Source organism: Apodemus sylvaticus, chromosome 5 (assembly GCF_947179515.1).
Source record: "Apodemus sylvaticus chromosome 5, mApoSyl1.1, whole genome shotgun sequence".
NCBI classification, from domain to species: domain Eukaryota; kingdom Metazoa; phylum Chordata; class Mammalia; order Rodentia; family Muridae; genus Apodemus; species Apodemus sylvaticus.
In genome coordinates, this window is record NC_067476.1 from 52,186,165 (window position 1) to 52,208,688 (window position 22,524).

The 22,524-nt window shown below is 44.3% G+C and overlaps 1 protein-coding gene and 1 pseudogene across 1 annotated transcript in view; one reads left to right on the plus strand and one right to left on the minus strand.

The window, feature by feature from the left end:
• Pdk1 (pyruvate dehydrogenase kinase 1) overlaps nucleotides 1–11,251 on the plus strand; it is a 30,697-nt gene extending 19,446 nt beyond the window's left edge. Inside the window, exons 9-11 of the mRNA XM_052182690.1 lie at nucleotides 2,825–2,935; nucleotides 5,302–5,415; nucleotides 7,571–11,251. Of these exons, the coding sequence (XP_052038650.1) occupies nucleotides 2,825–2,935; nucleotides 5,302–5,415; nucleotides 7,571–7,711 (366 nt within the window). The 3' untranslated portion in view covers nucleotides 7,712–11,251. The remainder of the gene's footprint in view (nucleotides 1–2,824; nucleotides 2,936–5,301; nucleotides 5,416–7,570) is intronic.
• A 5,897-nt stretch (nucleotides 11,252–17,148) lies between these two features.
• On the minus strand, nucleotides 17,149–17,507 carry LOC127684774 (40S ribosomal protein S12-like; annotated as a pseudogene).
• Between the last annotated feature and the right edge of the window lie 5,017 nt (nucleotides 17,508–22,524).

The window sequence follows — 22,524 nt, forward strand, 5'->3', positions numbered from 1 at the left end:
AGTGGTGGTTTGTGCACTGAAGGTGAGCTGGCTCTGCCTCCCAGCCTTCCTCTTGACAGCACTTAACTCTTCCAGGGTCTTGCCTTGGCACAGGCTCTATTTGTCTTAGTCTCTTGTCTTATTTTCAGTCTCTCTCAGTGTCGTTGCCTAAGTGTACACACCAATACACCTCCCCATCTCCCCACTTTCCCCATCCCTGCAGGGCTGGGAGCTTTTGATAATCTCTTAAACAGTCTTAGAACCTGCCCTGAGTATTTTATATAATCCACCACATCCATTATCATGTTGACAGCAAAGGTTATTCATCAGGTCTTGCCATGACCCCTGACCTAGATTGCCTGTCGGCCTCTAGTGACATGCCCCCTCTTACAGCCCCACAGTCCTTTCTGCTCTACTCCATGTTTTCTTCAGCCAGGAATCACCTCATATATACTCTGTACAGGCCACATAGTTGTACTTGTGTGGCTAGAAAGCTAGCCTGTTGCCAGACGGTTCAGTAAAGAAAATTAGGAAATGTTTATTCAAAACTTTCTTTTAATGGTGCATGCATGCATGCTTTGTGTGTGTGTGTGTGTGTTTTCATCTTATACCTTGTTTGAGACAGGGTCTCTCTGTTTTTGCTACTGTGGGAGCCAAGCTAGCTGGCCTATAGTCCTGCCTCTGCCTCCATCTTGCTCAGAAATTCTGGGATTGTTAGTAGTACTACTCTACTTTTAGATTCATTTTATGTGTGTGAATGGTGTGCCTGCATATATGTCTGTATACTACATGCATGCCCGGTGCCCATGGATGTAAGAAGAGGGTATCAGATCCTCTGAAATTTGAGTATGGATGGTTGTGAGCCACCATGTGGGTGCTGGGAACTGAATCTTGGTCCTCTGCAAGAGCAGCAGGTGGTTGTAACCTCTGAGCCATCCCTTTAGCACTCCACCCTCCTTTATCCTAACATCTGTTGTGACATATCACTCACTTAGGGTTCTCTGTGCACCCACATTTCTTACCAGAGAACAGCCAAACATAGAATTAGCTCCTGAAACTACTCACCCCAGAGCTTTTTATTCTTACGCTAAAATAAATCATTTTGCAGGCCTTTGAATTCACAGCCAAGAGCGGTTTTAAGCATAATTCTAAGCACAGGTTCTTTATAAAGTCCTTACGTACTTTGATACTGTAATTACTTAGTTCTAGCTGTATGGGAGGCAGAGCTTCAAATGATATCTCAAGGCAAACTTTTTAACTTTGAAAATCACAATAGGGCTTTGAGTGTAGCTTCTAGAATGTGGGAGGGACTTGGTCCCTCCTACCCCATAGGAAATGAAAATAGCCATATAATTCTCTGTTTCTAGTGTATATACATTATCGTCTTAAATAATATAGGAAAACTCAACTGTAAGTCATTTATGATATAACTTTTTTGTATATATTGTTTATTGTGTATGTATGCTAAAATCATATTTATTAATAAAATCGACTTAGGTTTTATGACAGAAGAAATATCTATAGTAAATTAGAATAGTGGTTAGGAAAGTAGTCTATATTAATTATAAAGGAAAACAGTAAAATTAATGGGTAAGTTAATTACTAATTCAGTCTACTGTGTAGTTACTTGACTTGAAAAATGACAGAATAGAAAAGGTGTGTGTCCTTTAACTCACAAGAAGGTGTCTGAGATGATGTGTTGCAAAGTTGTGTTCATTTGTTTTATGTGCGCGTGTGTGTATGTGTGTGTGTCCTTTAACTCACAAGAAGGTGTCTGAGATGATGTGTTGCAAAGTTGTGTTCATTTGTTTTATGTGTGCGTGTGTGTATGTGTGTGTGTGCGCGCGCGCGCACGGGCGCGCGCACCAAGCAGGGGTGTGGCGGTCAGGTGGAACAGCAGGGGTGTGGCGCTCAGGTGGAGCAGCAGGGGTGTGGCGCTCAGATGGAGCAGGGTGATGCTCACCTTCCATGTGCAGTTCAGGGACTGATGAGGTCTCAGGCAGGTGGCAGGTGCCATTACCATCCATCAGGGCTGTCTCATGGCCCTTAGTTTTGGTTTATTGAGACAGGATATTACACTATAGCACAAGCTAGTCTCTAATTATGGCAATCCTCCTGCCTCTGTCTCCTGTATGCTGAGATTGCAGGTGTGTAGCACCACACCAAATTCCTTAAAAAGAGGTTTATTTTAGTTTATCGGTTTGTGTCTCTGGGTTACGCATGTGTGCAGTGCCATGGGGGCCAGAATTAGGTGCGGGATCCCCTGGGGCTGGCGTTACAGATGGTTGTGAGCCTCCATGTAGGAGCCAGGAACCAACCCCAGGCCTCTGGAAGCGCAGTCCTAACTGCAGAGCCACTCTCCAGCCTACTTCACACGTCTGTTTTATCATATATGTACAAAGTTAGAATTGCAAGTGTTTCCAACTTGTTCTTTATTGCCTATTTTTTGTAGACCTCTCTCTTGCTAACACACGAGAGTGTTCTATATAACATTTAAACGACTATATAGTATTCTGTTTTAGAATGCACTTTATGTGGTCCTTGTGTGGGCTGCTCTGGTTTTTTTTTTCTTAAAACCATGATGGATATTCTCATGTGTACTTTGCCTGCTTTAGTGTTGTTAGGATAAACTTAGGAGGTGGCACTGTTGTATAGAGTGTTCTTGCTTTATTTATTTATTTATTTATTTTATTCTGGTTAGATTGCCCACCAGGAAGGGTTAACATTGAGGGCAGTGTTAAAATTTACAGCTTGGATTTCCAAAAGCAATATTCTCTCCAAAGTAGTTAAGACATGATCCTGTAATGTGTGGGACTGGTCACAGTTTGATCCTTTCTCCTCTTAGATGAGTGACCGGGGAGGTGGTGTTCCACTGAGGAAGATCGACAGACTCTTCAACTACATGTACTCAACCGCACCCCGGCCTCGTGTCGAAACATCCCGAGCAGTGCCCCTGGTATGTGGCGGAGGAAGGCTGTGGTGTCCGTCAACCACCGTCAGAATGCGACTTCCCCAAAACCAGTTAAGCCAATTTCACAGGAGCTCGAAAGGAAGGAAAATGCTTCAAAACTTTAGAGACAGATACTTCTGTCTGAAGTTAGAGTCCTGGGGCTAATTTAAACCCCAAAATTTAATTGAAACTGTAAGACCCGAAAAAAAATGAGGGCCCCCCAGCGTCCCACGCCTTGGAAGGCGACATCCCAATCACTCTCGAGAAACAGTTTTGATGCAACAGCAAGAGGATTTTTTATTCCAGAGGCTCTGGGGTCCACAGTCTTACACCACGCAGGGTGGTAGAGGACTGTGGAACCCCAAGTGCAGAATCGGGACATTTTTTATGGGTTTGCAACAAAGCCCGCACATCACAAACCAATCATTCCTTAGCATCGAAAGCACGTGTAGTGCAAGCCAATCGATTTGTACCACTCCATAGTTTTTAGGCCAATCAGTTTAAATTATCTGAGTCAATCCGTGGACCAATCAGTTTCCTATTTTCTCGGAGGTCTATAGTTGCGTGAGCTCTTGGGTGGGGGTGATGGTATAAGCAGTTTACAGAAGCAAGGTAAGCAGCTAATTAGCTCATTTCCCATTACCTTAGCTAGGATGGGGTTGGGGGCATTGGGGGGGGGGGCTTTTGCCTAGCTCCTAACAAAGGGCAGGCTCTGGAATGTGACCTTTCACCTAGTTTCTAACAAAGAGCAGGCTCTGGAATTTGAGGTGTTTGGAACTCCTTAGAAGGCTGGAGTTAGAGCTTTGGAGCAAGATAGCATTTTAAACTTCTGACTTCTTGGGGTCATTTGAGAGTTAGGCACTGGGGATATTTAGGCTGTAATTCTCATCCTTTTAAAACCGACACAAGACAGGTCGTAGTTTGAGGTTTTTCTGGTGTGCTTGGTCTCGACATCACGGCAGACTTTTCTGTGGTAAACCATATGTAGCAGTCTGTTCAGTATGAAGACTGCCTATGGATTGATTGTACTACTCAAGGTTTCCCTCAAGTGTTTGTGTTTAGAAAGACCTCATTGGTAGACACAACTCAAAGTCTGCTCTCTGTTTATTTTTGTTCTTCAGTTCACCTGCCATTGCCTCAAGTGCCCTGGGATTAAAGTCATATGCCACAATGCCCAGTTTTTTACATTTTTTAAAAATTCTATTTTGTTTTATTTTTTGTTTGTAAGTGTATGAGTGTTCTGGTTGCAACTCAGCCCTAGAGCATGGAGAACGTTGGAAATTGGGTAGTTGACTTGAAGGGCCACCTAGAACACCGGGATATAAAATAATTAGTTACTAGTATGATGGCTCTGTGGGAAAAATGCTTGCCTTCTAACGCCAATGACATCATTTGATGTCCAGCTCCCATGGTGGCAGGACAGAGGCAGCTCCTGGTAGTGCTTCTCCCCTCCAGGCATAGACCATTATACGCACATACCTGCAGTCATAAAAACACAAATAATAATATAAAAAATAATCAGTGTGGGGGCGGGGGAGCCAGAGCCTGTGCGTGTTATTAGTTAGTGACTCTTCTGTTCGCATAAACACAAATAACACACTGTGAGAACTGCACCACAAGCATGGCTTGGTGAGGGAAGCAATTTTACCTTTCCCCAAGTGTCTGTAGCATTTACTCAGGTAAAGAAGGACCAGATACTGGAGACAGGTTGAACAAAGAAAGTCAGGGAAGGAGATTGGCTCCACCAGACAGGAGAGCAGGCGGCAGAGACCTGAGCTTGTCTTGGAAACTCTTTCTAGAAGTTTGGCTTTTTTATCTCTAGGGTGCGGGTGGGTTGGGGTGGGGTGGGTTGGGGTGGGGTGGAGTGGGGTGGAGTACTGGTATGCTTTGAAGATTTTGGAGCAGGGAAGTGGTCTGTCAGTGGGAATAAGAAAGTGGACTGTCACAGATTATTTCCAGGTTCAGAACAAAGGCTGGAAATCCGTGGTGTGAGGTCCTGGGATTCCTATCTATTGTTAGAAAAGCTGCAACGAGACATTTTCTAGTCTTGCTCCTAAATGAAACCGTGTGCGTTACGTGAAATTGCTGAAAGCTGTGTTGGGGGAACCCTGGAGCAGGACAGCAAAGAAAAGCAGTATGCCTTCTTCAGACTATCACAAATCATTTTATAGACAGTATAAAAGACTTCAGGTTCACCGTTGGTGAGCTAATGGCTCAGTTCAACTCCAGCTTAAGCCTTCCGCGTGGTTGCATTTTACAAGCTCCGTCAGCGGCACAGGCTGATGGCTTTGCAGTGCTCAGTGGCATTATCTTAGTTGGAAAAGTGTTTCAGTGTGTGGGTCTCTGAACAGAACTGTTTTCTCATCGAACAGGCTGGATTTGGTTACGGATTGCCCATATCACGCCTCTATGCACAATACTTCCAGGGAGACCTAAAGCTGTATTCCTTAGAGGGCTACGGGACGGATGCAGTTATCTACATTAAGGTAGTAACCAAGGCTTCTTGGCTTAACTGTTTTTAAAATGTTATTTTCTTATCTGTACATTCACATGTATGAGTTTATGTGTACGTTGTATATCCAAGAACCCTCAGAGGCAGAAGTGGGTATGGGATCCCTGGAACTGGAGTTAGACAGTGGTGAGGCACTACTGTGTAGGCTCTGGGGACTGACCCTTGGGTTCTTTATAATTGCAGCAAGTGTTTTGAGGCGACTAAGCCGTCTGTTCAGCCCCGTTAACCTAGATGGTCGCTGTTTACTTAGTGTGTGCGTGTTCATGGGCAGGCATGTGCATGGGGTCAGAGGACAACTTTACAGAATTAGCTCTCAACTTTCCCCCACGTGGGTTTAGGGGTTAAACATGGCTCTTCTTCCCAGCCACCTAAAGTCGTTCTTTTAAACATATATTTGTTTGTTTGTTTGTTTGTTTGTGGGGGCATCAGCTGTGTGGAGATAAGATGGCAACTCACCGGAGTTCTTTCTTCTGACCATGTGGGTCTTGGAGATTAAATTCAAATCATTAGACTTTACCTGCTGAGCCACACATACTCAAACAAATCAATGTAATGATAGCAATATTTTTTTTAAAGAACTGTTAAGCATTTGGTACCACTAGTTTCTTGCTCTGGCCACTAGGTGGCGCCTATTTTATAGGCTATGCTTGGAAACTTTGTGAAAAAAGTTTGCCTGAGAAGAATAAATTCTTTATAGCTATGTTATTTTCCTTCATATGTCATTGTGAGGAACTTAAATATGACCATATCAGCGTGGTATTTCTAACACTAAATATTGGTCTGTATTTAGACTGCTCAGAGCGTGGAGGTGGAAAGTTTTTCTATTTGGGAAAATCCAGAACACAAGCATTCCAATGGAACCACCACACCCGGTCACATTACAGACCCTTTCAGCATCACCAGGAGGAAATTTCTAGTTCAGTACTGACACCATCATGATGGGGAATACCAGGGGCCTGTTGTCAAAATTCTGACAGTTCTTGCTGTGAAGACAGCAACAGAAAGCAGTTTATCGCTGGGTCCCATTACACACAGGAAGCTGTAGCACAGCAAATGAATGGTTGTGTAGCAAACAGAAATACACATTTAGGGACCAAAACTGACTTTAATACAGGAGGATAAAACATAGCATCGCTTCATGTACAAGAAAGACCCCCATGTTCAGTCCCTAGCCGGGGTGCTGGGGAGCGAAAACTTGTTTCAAACAAAAGGCCCAAGCCCCGTTCACATAAAAGCCAAGGCGATTAGACTGAGCTTCTGTTTGTTGATGCGAATACTGGAATGTGCAGTTTCTAATTTTTTTAGAAGATTATTTTATATGTACAAGTGTTTTGCTTACATGCAAGTCTTTGTATTACATGTCTGCCTGGTATGTGTGGAAGGCAGAATAGGGCATACGGTTTTCTGACTTGGAGTAACAGGTCGTGGTGAGCCACCATGTGGGTGCCGGGAACTGAACCCAGGTCTTCTGCAACAACAAGCGCTCTTAGCCACTGAGCCATCTCAATTCCTGCTTATTAATGTTTTTTATGATATATTATATAGTATAAAAGATTGGCTTTCTTCTCATTAAATCTGTGTTTGAATATTAAGGTAGATACACTGATTTGTGTGCTTTTACATGTAACCATCTTTTTAAAGTAGCTGACTCCTGGCTGGGCTTGCACTTTGCAAGAGATATCATTCTGCGTGGATAGACATTTCCAGGCTGGCTAGTAGATACCTGAAGCATCAAACCCAGTCCCTGTTATCGGTGCCACAGTTGTAGTAAATACCGTGTTCCTAATACATCCACCCTGATGATGGTGTGTGGTTAGTAACAGTTGATAAGATGCCAGGAGATCCCTGTCACCTCGTAGTCATTGTTGGCCACTGTGTTTTATCTCTGATAAGGAATTCTTAAAATCCTGTGACTCCTTTCCAACCCCAGGCTCTGTCAACGGAGTCGGTGGAAAGGCTCCCTGTGTACAATAACGTGTTCCTAATACATCCACCCTGATGATGGTGTGTGGTTAGTAACAGTTGATAAGATGCCAGGAGATCCCTGTCACCTCGTAGTCATTGTTGGCCACTGTGTTTTATCTCTGATAAGGAATTCTTAAAATCCTGTGACTCCTTTCCAACCCCAGGCTCTGTCAACGGAGTCGGTGGAAAGGCTCCCTGTGTACAATAAAGCTGCCTGGAAACACTACAGAACCATTCACGAGGCCGACGACTGGTGTGTGCCCAGCAGGGAGCCGAAGGACATGACCACCTTCCGGAGCTCCTGAGTGCAGCGGGACGGTCGCCTGGCAGATCCAAGCGTGGCCTTTGCTAAATTTGGAAGAGATGTGTTTGGAACCACGTTGTGTGATTTCCACAGTTAGCGTTTGCTAAAGCTCCGAAAGCATCAGTTATACCAACTCCACTCTGAGGTGTTTGGGTAATTGGGAGTGTTTTTGAACACACATAACTTTGGTCAACTTCCCTTGGTGTGGTATAGAGTGTAAAGTCCTTGATTTCTGTAGGAAGCCGAGTATTTCTTTCAAGTTTTCATGTATGTCTGCTAGAAGCATCTGAAGAATGGGGAGTAGCTGGCTAGCGCCTCTCTGCATTTGGAGTTCTGTCATCTGTGAGTGGTGACACCTAATCAGACGGTCTTCTCTCCCATGAAGCAGGACCCAGTGGTCCATTAGAACCCACACAAATCGTCAGAGTGCTGAAACTAATTGACCATGGCACCGTTTTATTGCAGTGTATTGTAATGACTGTATTGAATGTATTGTAAGACCAGAGCATGAGTACTGAGCTTACAGCCCAACACAAGGGATTTTCTTTAAAAACAAAGTCTCACTGTGTGGCCCCAGCTAGCCTTGAGTTTATGATGCCCTTGGTGTCCTGAGCGCTGGGGTGAGAAGGGCGTGCCACCACATCTGGCTTATAAGAGAATCGTTATTCCCCAAACCAGCCAAGGGGCAGCAGAGAGTAAACCGTGAAGCATCAAGTGGCCCAGGATGACCCACTACTGCTGAGATTATCTGAGGGAGTTTTTGATGGGAGTGAGTTTCTCTGCATCCAACCCAGGCATCCAGAGGCTAAAGGCCAGGGCTGAGGTGAGGCTCGTGGCTGGCCTGGCTGGAACTATATTTGGGAGTGAATAGTGACTACTGCTGTTGCCAAAGTGACAGACCGGATTGGGACGCTTGGCCGCTCCATTTCCAGGTCAGATTGCTACACATTGGGGGACATGATCTGAATCTCGGGCCTGGTGCAGTCTAAAGTGTTAGCATGGAGATCAGGGTGACAGCAAGAGGTCAGGTGACCAAAGGCTCAGCCACCTTGGTTTTCAGTGGTGACTAAGGACAGGCATTTTTCTAAAACATTCATTTTTTTTCTTTTTTTACTCAAAGAAAAGTCAGCTTATGTTGATTACAGAATTCCTTTGCAGCTATGTGGTGATTTAAAGTCTGCAACAAATGCTTTGAAGCATTGTTGTGTTAAAACACAGACCTGTGGAGCAGGTAATGACACCTGGGTTCTCTCTCAGTGACCCAAAGTCACATAGAATTGGAGCCGCAGCCTGAGCTTTCTCTACTGATCACCGTCCACTGTCTGGGATATTCTTACCTCCTCTGTTAAGTGATGGAGAAATGCTTGGAAAACAGGCTTTGCCATTTGCCCAGAGGGATTTGGGGGTTTGGTGTGGAAAATGTAGTTAGTTAAAACATGTCGCTCTTAGCAGGAATTACCCAGTCATCACCCTGTGTCCCCTAAACATATACATAGGGAATACAAAAGCCAAACCATGCAACATGGCACAAAGTAGAATTTTGGTGCCAATGACAGGAACGTGTAGATCGCGTATGTTTGAGGTAGTCAGTCCAGGATCCTAGGTGAAAGGTGAGGGGCCTGAAACTCAGGTCCTGTTGGCCCAGGGATTCTTAGCTAATGCTACCAAATGTTAGAAATTATACACCTTATACCTGCTGTTCCTAATTGAGGACTTTGTAAGAAATAATAGACTATGTTCATGAGTGACACTTATTCAGTGTATTGCACTTATTAGCTTTAAATTACATTTTACTGCAATGATGAAATATTTTGGAATCTTTTGTACAACTGCCAATAAACGTACTATTTTTACTTGTGAAATACTTTGCCCTCTCCAAGGAATTAAAAAAATCCTCCTCCTCTCTGCTTAAGAGCTAAGAAATGTTTTCAGACAAGAAGTAAAATTATTTTACTTTAGTGTCTTTTTAAGGTGTAGCACCTTTTTGCTTTGTTGTTACGGTAATGGATGGAGACTGAATATGACAAGGCTCTAGGGGACACTTTTCAGAGCTGCTTTTAAAGATACCTGGAAGGGTTTTAGATTCTTAAGGTGGGCAATTTTGTCCGCCAGCGTTTATTTTATGTGGTATAGGTATGAAAATAGGTTTGATAGTTGGGGAACGGACAAGTGATTTTTATAACTTGGGCAGTTAGGATTGTAAGAATATTCCACACTGTAATTCCAGTGCCTTTACACTTCATAATGGTCAGTGGCTTACACTGCGAGATTTCTACACGAGGATGTCGAAGCAGAACTCTTGCATAGTGTAAGGCATTTTCACGGTGACGGAAAACTGAAACCATGGATCAGTTTTTTAAAAAAAATTAATTGGAGCCACTTAAGGATTCTAGAAATACACTCGAGACTTTTAGATATCGCTCCGTGTCATCAAGGCTCCAAATCTGTAAAGGCTCAAGAAACTGTAACTAGTTGCCAGCACACTGGCTTAGGTGAAAGCAGGGGTCAAGCTCGGGTTAGGGTGAGGGTTGGAGATCTGTCCTCAGCACATGGGGTGGAAGGAGAGAAAGAACCAACTGCCTCCTAAGTTGTCTTTGACTCTTCACACGTGTGCTGTGTACGTGGGCAGCCCCTATACACACCAGCTGTGGCCCGGTGTCTGTACGCTCTTACCTGCCTCTAGCGGTGTTTGAGGCAGGCTTCCACTGTATAGTCTAATGGGGAAAGCAGGTACAGGTCCTGTGGCTTGAGTTACCCTAGATTTTCCTCTTCTGATATACTGCCAATGATTGACACGTCCTGGAGAACTGGTGGGTAATCTTGAAAAGCTATATAAGTAAAGCAAGTAATTTTCCACAGTAGAAATAATAGTTGGGAAGGGCTTAAGTTAGCACTGCCGTCAGCTCACTGCTGGTGGCTTCTCTAGACTGAGTCAGGACAGCTCATGTCCTATTCCTCATTGGTACATGGGGCCACTGTCCCTTCCTTCTGCTTACAGTCAGTAAGGTCTGGCTGCCATGGTGGCACACACCTGTAAGTGGATTTCTGAGCTTGAGACAGCCTGGTCAGCATAGGGAGTTTCCGGTTAGCCAAGGCTGTATCAATGGACCCTGTGTGCTGTATTTTTTTATTTTTTGTTTGTTTTTAAATCAATAAGGTCCAGAAGGGAAAGAGTTGTATGGTTCTGTGAAACTCTGAGTGGCTAATTAGGGAGGGACCCCAGCCTGCCAACTTCTTTAAGTTTGTGTCATCACTTTTACAAGGGAATATAAAGCCCAAAAGGATAGGTAGCCAGGATTAGGTCTGGTTGTTTTTATTGAAGGACCTTCTCATATCTGATTAACTCATGGTCTCAATACTATTAATTTTCTCACAGTCAAACCCAAGACACTCAAAAAAATTGAATCAATGCTTTGTGGAGGAAAACTGAATGCATTCCTACTTTACATAATCCTGGCATTCTTACATCACTGTATCATTTGTTCTACCTTTGTGTTTGCAAAGAATTAAACATCATGCTCTCTGCTTTTTTTTGACTGTAGTCTTCATGTTTCTTGAGCATATTTTAATCATAGGTTTTAGTAAGAAAACACAAGAGTGCCTATTTGGTTGGCTTCCTAAAGCGTTTACTTGGCTAGGGATAAAGAGTGCTTAAACCTTAGTACCACATAAAGCGAGCATGGTGGTGTATGTTGCTAAGCTGGGGCCATGCATCTGTAATTTCTGGGTTTCAGGGAAGCTGGAAGCAGCAAGATCAGAAGTTAAAGGTCATCCTTTGGCTATATAGTGAGTTTGGGGGTCCATTTGGGATATTTTAGACCCTGTCACATATCAGTGATTAGTGACAATTGCCTTTTTACTTCATCAAGTTACAGATGTTTGAGCAAAATTTTCCTAGTAAGAGAAACTCAGTAGTTATTTTCTGAGATTCTGGAAGTCCCTGCAATTGTCAGAGAACGGTAGATGAGATTTATAGCTGTGACTGAAATACTGCCGCTTGCTTATCAGAAAGTTTTAAAATGTTGAAAAGTTGTTTTAAAAGTAGCATATGAGCAGTACAGTGCATGGTTGACTCAAGCGTAGAAAGCTACAGCGTTCTCTCTGGTTCTGTGCTAGGTGCCCTGCAACGGATGCTCTAGTGTATCCCGCATCACAGTGTGCGGAGGGATGGTAGACACAGCACCTAGCCTGCTCTGTGCAGCTACAGTACAGTAGGAGATGGCTTGTTTATTTTAAAAATGGAGGCTGCATTATGCTGCACCTGAAACAGAACGGAAAAGGCAGGCAGTTTCTTCTATTACAGCATAAAATGGTTGTCTTAATATGAACTGGCCGTGTCTCTTCTCCATAGCGCCAATGCCTTGTCTGTGACAGGCAGAATGCCCACCAAATGTGGAACCATGATGCCTTTCCCAGCACTGCCCATTCTCCGTGATGCCTAAAAACGGGTCAGGAGGCAGAGCAAGCGGTGATAGACACCAGCACAAGGAAAGCCAGGGAAAAGATTAAATACAAAGAAGGCGAGAAGAGTAGCCAACAGCGCTGTGAAGATGTTGAACATACAGAGACGAGCACTCGTCGGGTGGAAACGAAGGCATTAAAAACGGTTTTTGCTGATAACTCCAAGGAGGACATTTTGGGGGTCCCTTCTTGAATAGCATACGCTTCAGACTAAATGGGTCAAGGGTTGGTCATATTTTGTGAGACCATGATGGTCAGTAGGACACCAGCTAGACACACAGGCCTGGTGTCTGCAGCTGGAAAACAGGGACATGTGACATTTCTGTTAATGACAGAAAGCAGGAACCAGGTGTGTTGATGCTCAGTCTTTTGCCACACTGGGGGGTAATAGGAGCAAAGTTTTCTCTCCTAGAATGCTAGAATGTAATCATTGAGAGGGAAGTGGGCAGGTAAAGTGCATCTGTGCAAGTATAAGGACCCAAGTTCGGATCCCAATACCCAACTAAAAAGAAGAGCTCGGTGTCATAGTGCACACCTGTATGTAATCCTCATGCTGAGGGAGAAGGCAGGGGAAGATCCCCTGGGCTGAGGCCAGGTTCAGTGAGAGACCTTAGCTTAAGAACAAGCCGGAGATGGTAGAGGAAGATATTTCTGGCATCTACACTTGCGTGCACAGGTGAGTATACCCATCTGTCTGTCTGTCTGTCTGTCTGTCTCTCTCACACACACACACACCTTAGGCTTACAATCTTAACTCCCTCATGCCTTGAAGGAGGTACTGAATGCTTATCTTGAGGGGCTCACATATTTCAAGTGGCCTTTGATGCCTAAAAAACCCTCTGCATCGTCCTTCCCCAGGACTGCTTGGCTGCTGGGGCATAGAGTATAACCTTACGGTGGCCAATTGGAAACCTCTGCCCAGGCAGCACAAGTAAAATTCTGTGCCTGCAGAAATCCTGCCTTTCGGGAGCATTGTGGCTGCAAGGTCAGATTCCTGTTAGAGAAACGGCATTGGTCGTGTAGCTCAGGACTGCAGTAAAGCCTCACTCCCAGATCTGGGAGCTCAGCAGTGGCGTAGGCGCCCTCCTCTCTAAATGAAATCCATACAATGTGAAACTCACCGGTTTTTAAAAGAGGTTTGTTCATTTCTTATGCAGTGTTCTGCCTGCATGTATGCCTTCACACCAGAAGAGGGCACCAGATCTCACTATAGATGGTTATGAGCCCCCATGTGGTTGCTTAAAGTTGAACTCAGAACCTTTGGAAAAGCAACCAGTGTGCTTAATCTCTGAGCCATCTCTCCAGCCCCTGAAACTATTCATTTTAAAATGTAATCCAAAACAAAAAGCATAACCCAAAAAGTTTATACTTTCAGGGGCCATTTCTTTCATAATTTAATTTTTATTTGGGTGCATGTACACACACACACACACACACACTCGCATGCATACACACACCATGACATGTTTGCAGAGGTTGGAAGGCAACTTTCAGGAGTCAGTTTTCTCTCCACTGTGTGTGTGTGTGTGTGTGTGTGAGATCCTCAGGCTTGGTGGCAAATGCCTTTACCTGCAGAGCCCTCTTGATAAACTTTGAGTTATATTTTTGTTTTGGATTATATTTTAAAATGGTTAGTGTCAGGGGCTAGAAAGGTGGCTCAGAGATTAGGTATGTCCAAGTGGTGTACAGCCAGCCATGTGTCTACCTATTTCTAGAACAGACTCCATTGTTTCACCCCCAAAGTAAACCTTGGACCATTGAGCAGGGCTTGGTTTTGGTTTTCATTCTTTTTACCATGGTGGTTTCTAGCAGACTCGAGTCCTGAAATCTGTGTTGCAGGTTTTTTCTGCAGTAGCCTGTAGAAGCAGGCTGCCCTAAATTACCTCTTTTGGACATACTTCTTCAAAGGAGTGTTCTAAACCAGCCTAAAGTTAAGATCAACCTGATTATATTTTAAACTCTCCAAATTAAACATCCCAAGTGGAAACTTTATTTTTTAAAAGACTTGGGTAAGTGGTATGACTCTTTTCCTAAACCACTGCTAATCATGCCTTTTTTTCTATGACATATTTTGTGCTTGCTGAGGGTCAAAGCTTCAGCACTCCTCCACTTGCCAGACATCCCTGAAACTGTTTAAAGTAAGACTCGTCGTCATCCCAAGTCACAGACTGCCGTGGCACGGCTACCGCCATGACCACATGTTTCTCTGTTGATCGATATTGGAATGGAGTGGGCTAGAACAGTCACGTGATGGTGAATCCCAAACAGACAGGGATGAGGTTGGCCTAGGTCAAGAGTGCACAGTAAGTCCCAGTGACGTGGGTAGAGAGGTCTGGAGGGCCCAGCAGGCATCACGGGAGGAGGGGCAACCAGAGAACAGAGATCGACAGCTGGCGTTTCAGATTCTAAAACGTAACTTGTTTAGAGCGTCATCGTATCCAGTGTGTACAGGCTGAGGTAGTTCCTGAGCAATTACATAGAAGCAGATATTAAAGGATTTTTAATTATCCTTAATGGGCCCATAATAATTGCACACGTTTATGAGATATATAATCAGCATAGCCCCTCCCAAGTATTTATCTCGTCTTTGTTTGAGGACCATGCAAAAATCCTATTTTGAAGTCTATAACATGTTATTACTAACAGAGGTCACCCTGTGGTGTAAAGCACACCAGGGCATTTCTCTGCTCTCCGTGTGTTTTACCTCATCCCAAACGCTGCTGCCTCTCACAACCCCAGTGCTGTGCTCTCAGATCATCTGACTGAGCATCTGTAGAGAGTGAGATCACCTAGCGTCTGTCCTTCTGTACCCAGCTTACCCGTCCCGGTTCCATCTGCATTACCACACTCATAAGACTCTCAATACTTTCTACAGCTTTTATTATTTTATTTTTATGTTTGTGGATGTTTTATCTGCCTGTGTTATTTATGCACCACATATGTACAGAGACCAGAAGACATCTTGGGATTGGAGTTACAGATGGTTCTGAGCCATCGTGTGGGTGCTTGGAATTGAACCCAGGTCCTTTGGAAGAGCAGCCAGTGCTCTTTACTGTTGAGCCGTCACTTGATTTTGTTTCCTTGAAGAAACAATCTCTGGGGAAGGAGCTGTGCTTGGCGTTAGACTGTCTTAATCCACGACATGTTCGTTTTGAATGGAGTAAGGAAAAATCTGAGTAAGCCGGGGATTGGTAGCAGAGTAGTTAATACTTAACTGAGGAGAACCTCAAACAAAAGGATAAAAGATAAGCTTTTTTGTTGTTGTTTTGTTTTTTTGTTTTTTGTTTGTTTTTTTTGTTTTGGTTTTTTTTTTTGTTGTTGTTGTTGGTTTTTTTGGATTTGGTTTTTTCCGAGACAGGGTTTCTCTGTGTAGCCCTGACTGTCCTGGAACTCACTCTGTAGACCAGGTTGGCCTCGAACTCAGAAATCCACTTGCCTCTGCCTCCCAGAGTGCTCGGATTACAGGCATGAGTCACCACCGCCCGGCTGGCAGGCAGATTTCTGAGTTCGAGGCCAGCCTGGTCTACAGAGTGAGTTCCAGGACAGCCAGGGCTACACAGAGAAACCCTGTCTCCAAAAAAAAAAAAAAAAAAAAAACCCAAATCCAAAAGATAAGTGTAAATTTTCCATCATATTAAGTTTTACAACTGACTGTTGTTCCCTGGGCCGTGTCTGCATAGAAGGGCAGGTCCAGAGAGTTTCCTAAAGACCAACTAGCTACCTGAAGTGTTTATCTTCCAATCTTTGGAATTTTCTCCCCGTTTCACTGTTTGGGCAACGTCCTTCATGTTCTCATGAGTTAGGATGGAATCATTGTTACAGGAGCCACCTAGATGCTTAGGGAAAAAATACTTGTTGTCTAGTGCTTAAACAGGAAGAAGTTTTGTTTACTTTATTCCTCTTATGTTTGAGTGCTCTGCAGCATGTATGCCTGCAGGCCAGAAGAGGGCATCAGTTCCCTCTTAACCGCTGAGCCCAACTCCAGCCCCCAAACAAGTTTTTGAATGCTTACTGTGTCCTCGGTGTTATGAGACCCTGGGACACTAAAAGAGACAAGCATTGGGTCTAACGCCATGGCTTGTGGCTGTGCCTGGCTACCAGAAGGCTGAGGCAGGAGGATTGTTTGAATCTAGCCTGGGTAATAGAGACTCTATTTCCTAAACGCACACAAGCCCCATACTCAGATGGCTTTTCTAGTTATGGAATTAAATGTCTTTCCTTGGCTGGCCTCTATTTTTAATTAGAAAATTCAGAGGCTCATGGATAATTGGGTATTTCCATAATCATATTTTACAATATTAAATTGATATGAATGAAATATAAATTCCAAATTTATAAAGATTACTGTGACTTTTTAGGTTAGTGAAGACATATTTTTGCCACAGAACCTGTACTTTAAAAAAATCAGCACGTTCTCATTATATACCAATTCCTTCCTTCCTTTCTTTTTTAAATTTATATTATTTATTGTATATGCATACATATGCATATATACCTGTGTGCTAGAAGAGGGTGTCGGATCCCATTACATGGTCTCGAGCCACTGTGGTTGCTGGGAATTGAACTCAAGACCTCTGGTAGAGCAAGCAGCCAGTGCTCCAAATCCCTGAGCTGTGTCTCCGCCCTCTATAGCATTTCCAAACAACAAGGCTGTTGATTCTCCTCCCACTTCTCCATCCCCTACCCGACTTTCACCCTTCCACCTACCCACCTATAAATTTCTGCTTTCGTGGGTCCTGTGTCCTTGACCCCTCCCCCACACTTATCCCTTATCTTTCCCTTTCTACTTTCACAGCCTAATCGGCACACTTACACCCTGCTATGCACATCCATATGAGTGTGGGCTAGGTCTATATCGGATAAAGAACACATGATTTTTATCTTTCAGAGTTTGTTAATACGATTATCTTTTTTAAAAATTAGCCAAAATCTTATGTATGTATGTATGTATGTATGTATGTATGTATGTATGTATTTATTGCTTTTGAAGTATTCCTCAATGACATCCTTGGCCTGAGATTCTTTGCCATAGTCCTTAACCACTACACAACTGCAACCTACCACCTTCCATGGTTTCCCCTCTCAATCGATTTTACAGGGGCCTACCCATCCCCTTAGTTTCTTGCTGTCATCAACCTTTATCAGGTTGATTTGGTGCTCGGCACAAAATGCCTCCACCAGCTTGGCATACATGGGCTCACCACAGTTGGATGCGAGCACACAGAGATGGGCTTGGTGCTTGCCTAAGACTTCGACAGTTTCACATAGGCCACGTGGATGAGGGCAATCCTCAGCACCTCTTGTACTGCATTGCTGACGTCCATTACTCCTCTAGCAGCTATGCAGTCCAGTATGCACAGCGGCGGATTACGGGTGGCGCTGGATCTTGAACGCACCCAAGCTTCTGCCTCTGCACCGGTGGTGGCACCAGCAGCAGGGGAAAGCAATACGATTATCTTAACACCCGCATTTTCTACAGTGGCGGCGTGAGTACTAGGCACCTTTGGAATAGTGCCTCATGGGCATCAGTAGATAGCAGAGCTCACCTCTGTTCAAGAGAGTTTCAAGATGGTGTTCTGCATACGTGCTAGAGTGAATATATATAGCTTCTAGAAAATTATTCGGAAAACGGGATACATTCAAGTGGGAGAATTTCTGATTCACCTTAGGGGGCTATTGGGTGCTTTGGTCAAGTGCTTTTAAATCAACATGGTGAAAGCTCTCATCGCCCTTCACATAAACTGGCCTTTCCCTTTTAAGTCTGGGCATGCAGCGTTAAACAAAGTGTCAATATGGCCGCATGGCATTGATCATACTACCTGTAAACCTGTGATGTGGAGGCCCTTGTAGTTTGTGTATTACCCAACGGTGCATTTCCCAGCTATTTCCATTGATGAGCCATGCATAATTATACCGTATTGAACACCACAATCTGAAGTAACAAACATACAGATAAAAACATCCTGGTCACACCCAATCTAAAGTAATGTCTAGGATTTTAAAAAATGGAGCTGGAGAGATGACTTGATACTTAAGACCACTTCCTGCTCTTCTGGAGGGCCCAAGGTCGGTTCTTAACACCCATGTTGGGTGGCTCACAACCACTTGTAACAACAGCTCCATGAGATCAGACTCCCAGGGGAACTTGCACACATACTGGAGTATTTCTCTCCCTCTCTTTCTCTCCCCCCTTCTCCCTCTCCCTCTCTTTCCCCTCTTCCTCTCCCTCTCTTCTCTCTCTCTCTCTCTCTCTCTCTCCCCTTCTCCCTCTCCCTCTCCCTCTTTTTCCCCTCTTCCTCTCCCTCTCTTCTCTCTCTCTCTCTGACACACACACACACGCGCGCACACACACACACACATGCTGTCTACCTCTCGTTGGTCCTCCTGACCTACTCTTGGCTCCCCTGGGCATCTGTGTAGTCTCTCTCCCCTGTGCTTGCATGTCCGGTAACTAAAGTTACTTTGTTTCTCACCAAATAAAGATTCCATTCTTGAAGATTGTGCTTAATAGTTCTGCTATAAAAAAAAAAAAGGCAAAGATTGTATGCCTTTCCAATGAGCTGCTCTCAGGAGCGTTTAAGTGAAGTGGGTCTGACTTAATGTGACCTCAGTATTACTGCTTTGGGCTCAGTAATTCTTTTGGGATGCACTCTAGTAAAGAAACACAACATTCTGAGAAGTTCCAACATCTCAGTCAACCCAAAGAAGCCAGGGAGGCATTCCTGGATACAAGGTTTATAAAATGGGTAATGTATTTCTTAAATGTCCATTGTCCCTGGAAGGCATGATCACTCTGCTGTTTGTATTTGCGATATTGCCCTTAGATCGAAGCTATCCACTGAACACATTAGTAGGCCTCTGTGCTGAACTGGTAGTTTCTGATGTTGAGTACAAGTCATCACAGACATTCCCTTGTAACTCTGCATTTTCTCGGTTGGGTTGGGTCTTTCTCATTACATCCTATGCCATGAACGTTATGGCACATCACATCCAGTTATGTCTGGCATGGAGAGCTGGCTCAGAAGTTAAGACGTCCTTCTGCTGTTCTAGAGGACCCAGGTTCTGTTCCCAGCACCCATAGTGGGCGACCCGAGAATGCCTTTAACCCCAGCTCCAGGGGATCAAATGCTTCTGACCCGCCAGTACCCCACGCACACACAGACACACAGACACACATACTTTCACATTACTAAAATTAAAACAAACCTCTTAAAAAACCAAAGGATGATAAATGCAAGGGCCAGGTTAGTAGGGAATAGGACAAAGTAAATATAGGTTATTATTAAAGTCGGAGGTTGTGGCTGGGTATCGAGCTCACACCACTTGAACACACTACATTTCACTATGCTGCATAATCTGATTATTTGTGTATGCTCTTTTTAATGTATAAGTACATTTATATTATTGGTGTGGGTTTAAATGCAGCAAGAGTTCTTGGTGAGGGTGGTCAACAGCTCAGTGGTAGCGCCTACTCGGCCTATATGCATATCTAAATTGCTTACCGGTGAGACTGGTCATGGCACTCATGGCTTTTTCTCCCATGTAAGTTTAGGCAAACAGAAAAGCAGATCAGAATGATTTACAGATTATATAAGGGTACATTTCTCCCCTTCAGATTTATATATATATAAAAAAAACAAGCAACAATGTTTGGCTGTTACTTTAAAATTTACATAGGATTGGAGAGATGGCTCAGCGGTTAAGAGCACTGACTCCTTTTCCAGGGGTCTGAGTTCAATTCCCAGCAACCACATGATGGCTCACAACCATCTGTCACGGGATACAATGCCCCCTTGTCTGAAGAGAGCAACAGAGTACTCACATACATACAATGAATAAATAAGTTAAAAAATTGAGATAGTTCTGGAGTATTAAGTAGAAATTAATTATTCCCTCTGAACCTATTACCTTCCACAAACCTTTATATTTATGAGACATATATCCTTTTAAAAATAAAAATATAGGCTTTCATCTTAGCACTCAGGATGCAGAGGCTAGCCTGGTCTACAAAGTTCCAGGCAGTCAGAACTACATAAGACACTGTCCAAAATAATATTTGAAACATAAAACCTTTTTTGTCTATTAATCTGCTTTAACATGTTATTCTTTTCCTTACAAGAACATTTTTCATGTCAGAATCTATAGGATACATAATTCCATTGTATCAACTCTGCTGGTTGAACTAAGATATTCAACCATTCAGCCATTGCTGTTAGGAATATTGCTGAAGTAACAGGACACTAAGTACAATTCACTATATCCTTTTTAGCTAGAGACTTCCCTGTGATGACTAATTCTGTCGCTCAGTTTGACACCATCTACAATCACCTAGGAGACAAACACCTGGGCGTGTCAGTAAAGGAAATGTTTAGGCATTTGTTCAGTTCCTTTGGAAGAAGACAGCCAAGGGCTTAAATGACTCTGGTGAGAAACCAGGAAAGGCCCAAACTCCATTTTTATTTCTCCCTCTTTGGTAACGGACCTCCAACAGGGAAGGATGCAGTAAAAAGAGATGTCGTGAGACCCACAGCCCAAGATGTGCAAAGATAGAAGAATTTCCCTCTGTGTCGGGTGATGCTGGGTTTGAAACGGAAGTGGGGATTCTCAGGTTCGAAGCTCAGGTGTGCTGGTGTCTTAGGTTTGATTCCCTGGAGACGGAGTGACGAGGGGGGGGGCATTAAAGTGTTCACTAAGGGGACATTCTCCGCAGCCACACCTGAGAGCTACTCCTGGAAGGCCCAGAAGAAGACAGCCTGGGAGAGTGCAGGAAGCTTCCTCAGCCAGGCAAGGACTGAAGACTCGCCCACTCAGAATTCCCAAACTGGAATGTCTCTTTAGAAGGTGAGAAGCTCGCCCACTGTATCCTTGCATCTGCCGGTTACACACAGTCCAGCCCTGGGAGGGTCATAAACGTGGGTGCGATCATTGGAAAACTCAGTGGATATCCCCAGCAGCCAGGGGTTACCCACAGGTACCATGGATGAAGCGTCCCTGTGCAGCCTAGGACGAAGAATGCAGGCATGGATGTGGACCCCGGCTTTGCATGGCTTCCCTCATTTCTGTGCTACTGTCGGGCTCGTGGGAAAGTTATTCTGCAGGGATGACCGAGTTCGTCTGACTGATACACAGGTTTCATTGCTATCCATGTGCTCCTTTCTGGGCAGGAGGAAATCCTTGACTCGTTCCTTTCTCAGGGGCACTCCTGTCTGTGCTTGGTTTTCCAAAGAGACTGAGAGCATCTCCCTCCAGCGTCTGAGTAAACGCCCCCCCACACCCCCAGCCCCCCCGCCCACCCCAGCCCCCCCCACTCAGAGTGGAAGGTGACCCGAGGCGGGGTGGCACAGGATCAGAGGGAACAGACAATGCTACCCAGAGTCACTTATCCCTCATATAATTTTTAAGACCTGTCTTCCCTTCAGGCCTAAGTTATATATATTTAAATGTCCTAAGTTACATGCTTCAGATGTTTAAAAAAATCATTTTCCTTGCCTTTCTACTGTAACATCCTTCCCCAGGGCGATGGATGCACGGCTTATGTGAATAGAGGACAAAGAGAAAGAGATTCAGAGAAGGCAGCTCAGATAGCATCTCAAAATAGTATCCTGCCTCAGTCATACCCAAGGACACTAACAGGACCTGGGGGTGGGAGCAATGAAATTCTGTAACAGTCTTTGATGGCTCGTAGAAAATGGAAAGAGAGCGGATGATCAAAGCCGGGGGTGGGGGTAGGGATGGGGGGTGAAGGAGGAGGGGGGAAGGTTCAGCATTTTCCAAGCACAAAGAAAGAGGGTGCTGCAAATTGTAGGTAGGGAGAACTCCAGAGAGAACGTGCCTCTTTTCTGGTTCCTATTGTTGTTTGTTTGTATGCTTTTTAATAGTTTGTCTTGGACAGAGGCTATTGACAGGAAGCTTTTAGATGTTAGCAAAGAACACAAGTATCTCCCGAAATATTTTTATGAGAAAGACTCAAAAATGGGTGCAGAAATCAAAAGGGTTAGAGAATATGCGGTACGGAGAACTTGGAAAGACTCCCAGACCCCTCGCTCTCCCGGGAGCTCATGGGAGCCACAAGTCCGACTCCTGTTTTAGGGAGTGGAACCCCCATGAGGGATCCTTAGCTTGGTTTGGTCTCTGTAACATGTCCGTCAACACTGTTCCGTGTTTGCGTTGTCGGCTCATGTTTGTGGTGGCTCACTCTTCCTCACATCGTAGGCTCTGACCTACGTGGTATTCAAGCTGGTCCTGGCTTGCTCTTCAGTGTCTGATGCTATGATAATCTCAGTAAAGCTCATGATCAGAAACGTGGCAGTTTGGTGGGTTGGTTTCCTTTCCATAGGAAGGCAATTTGCAATT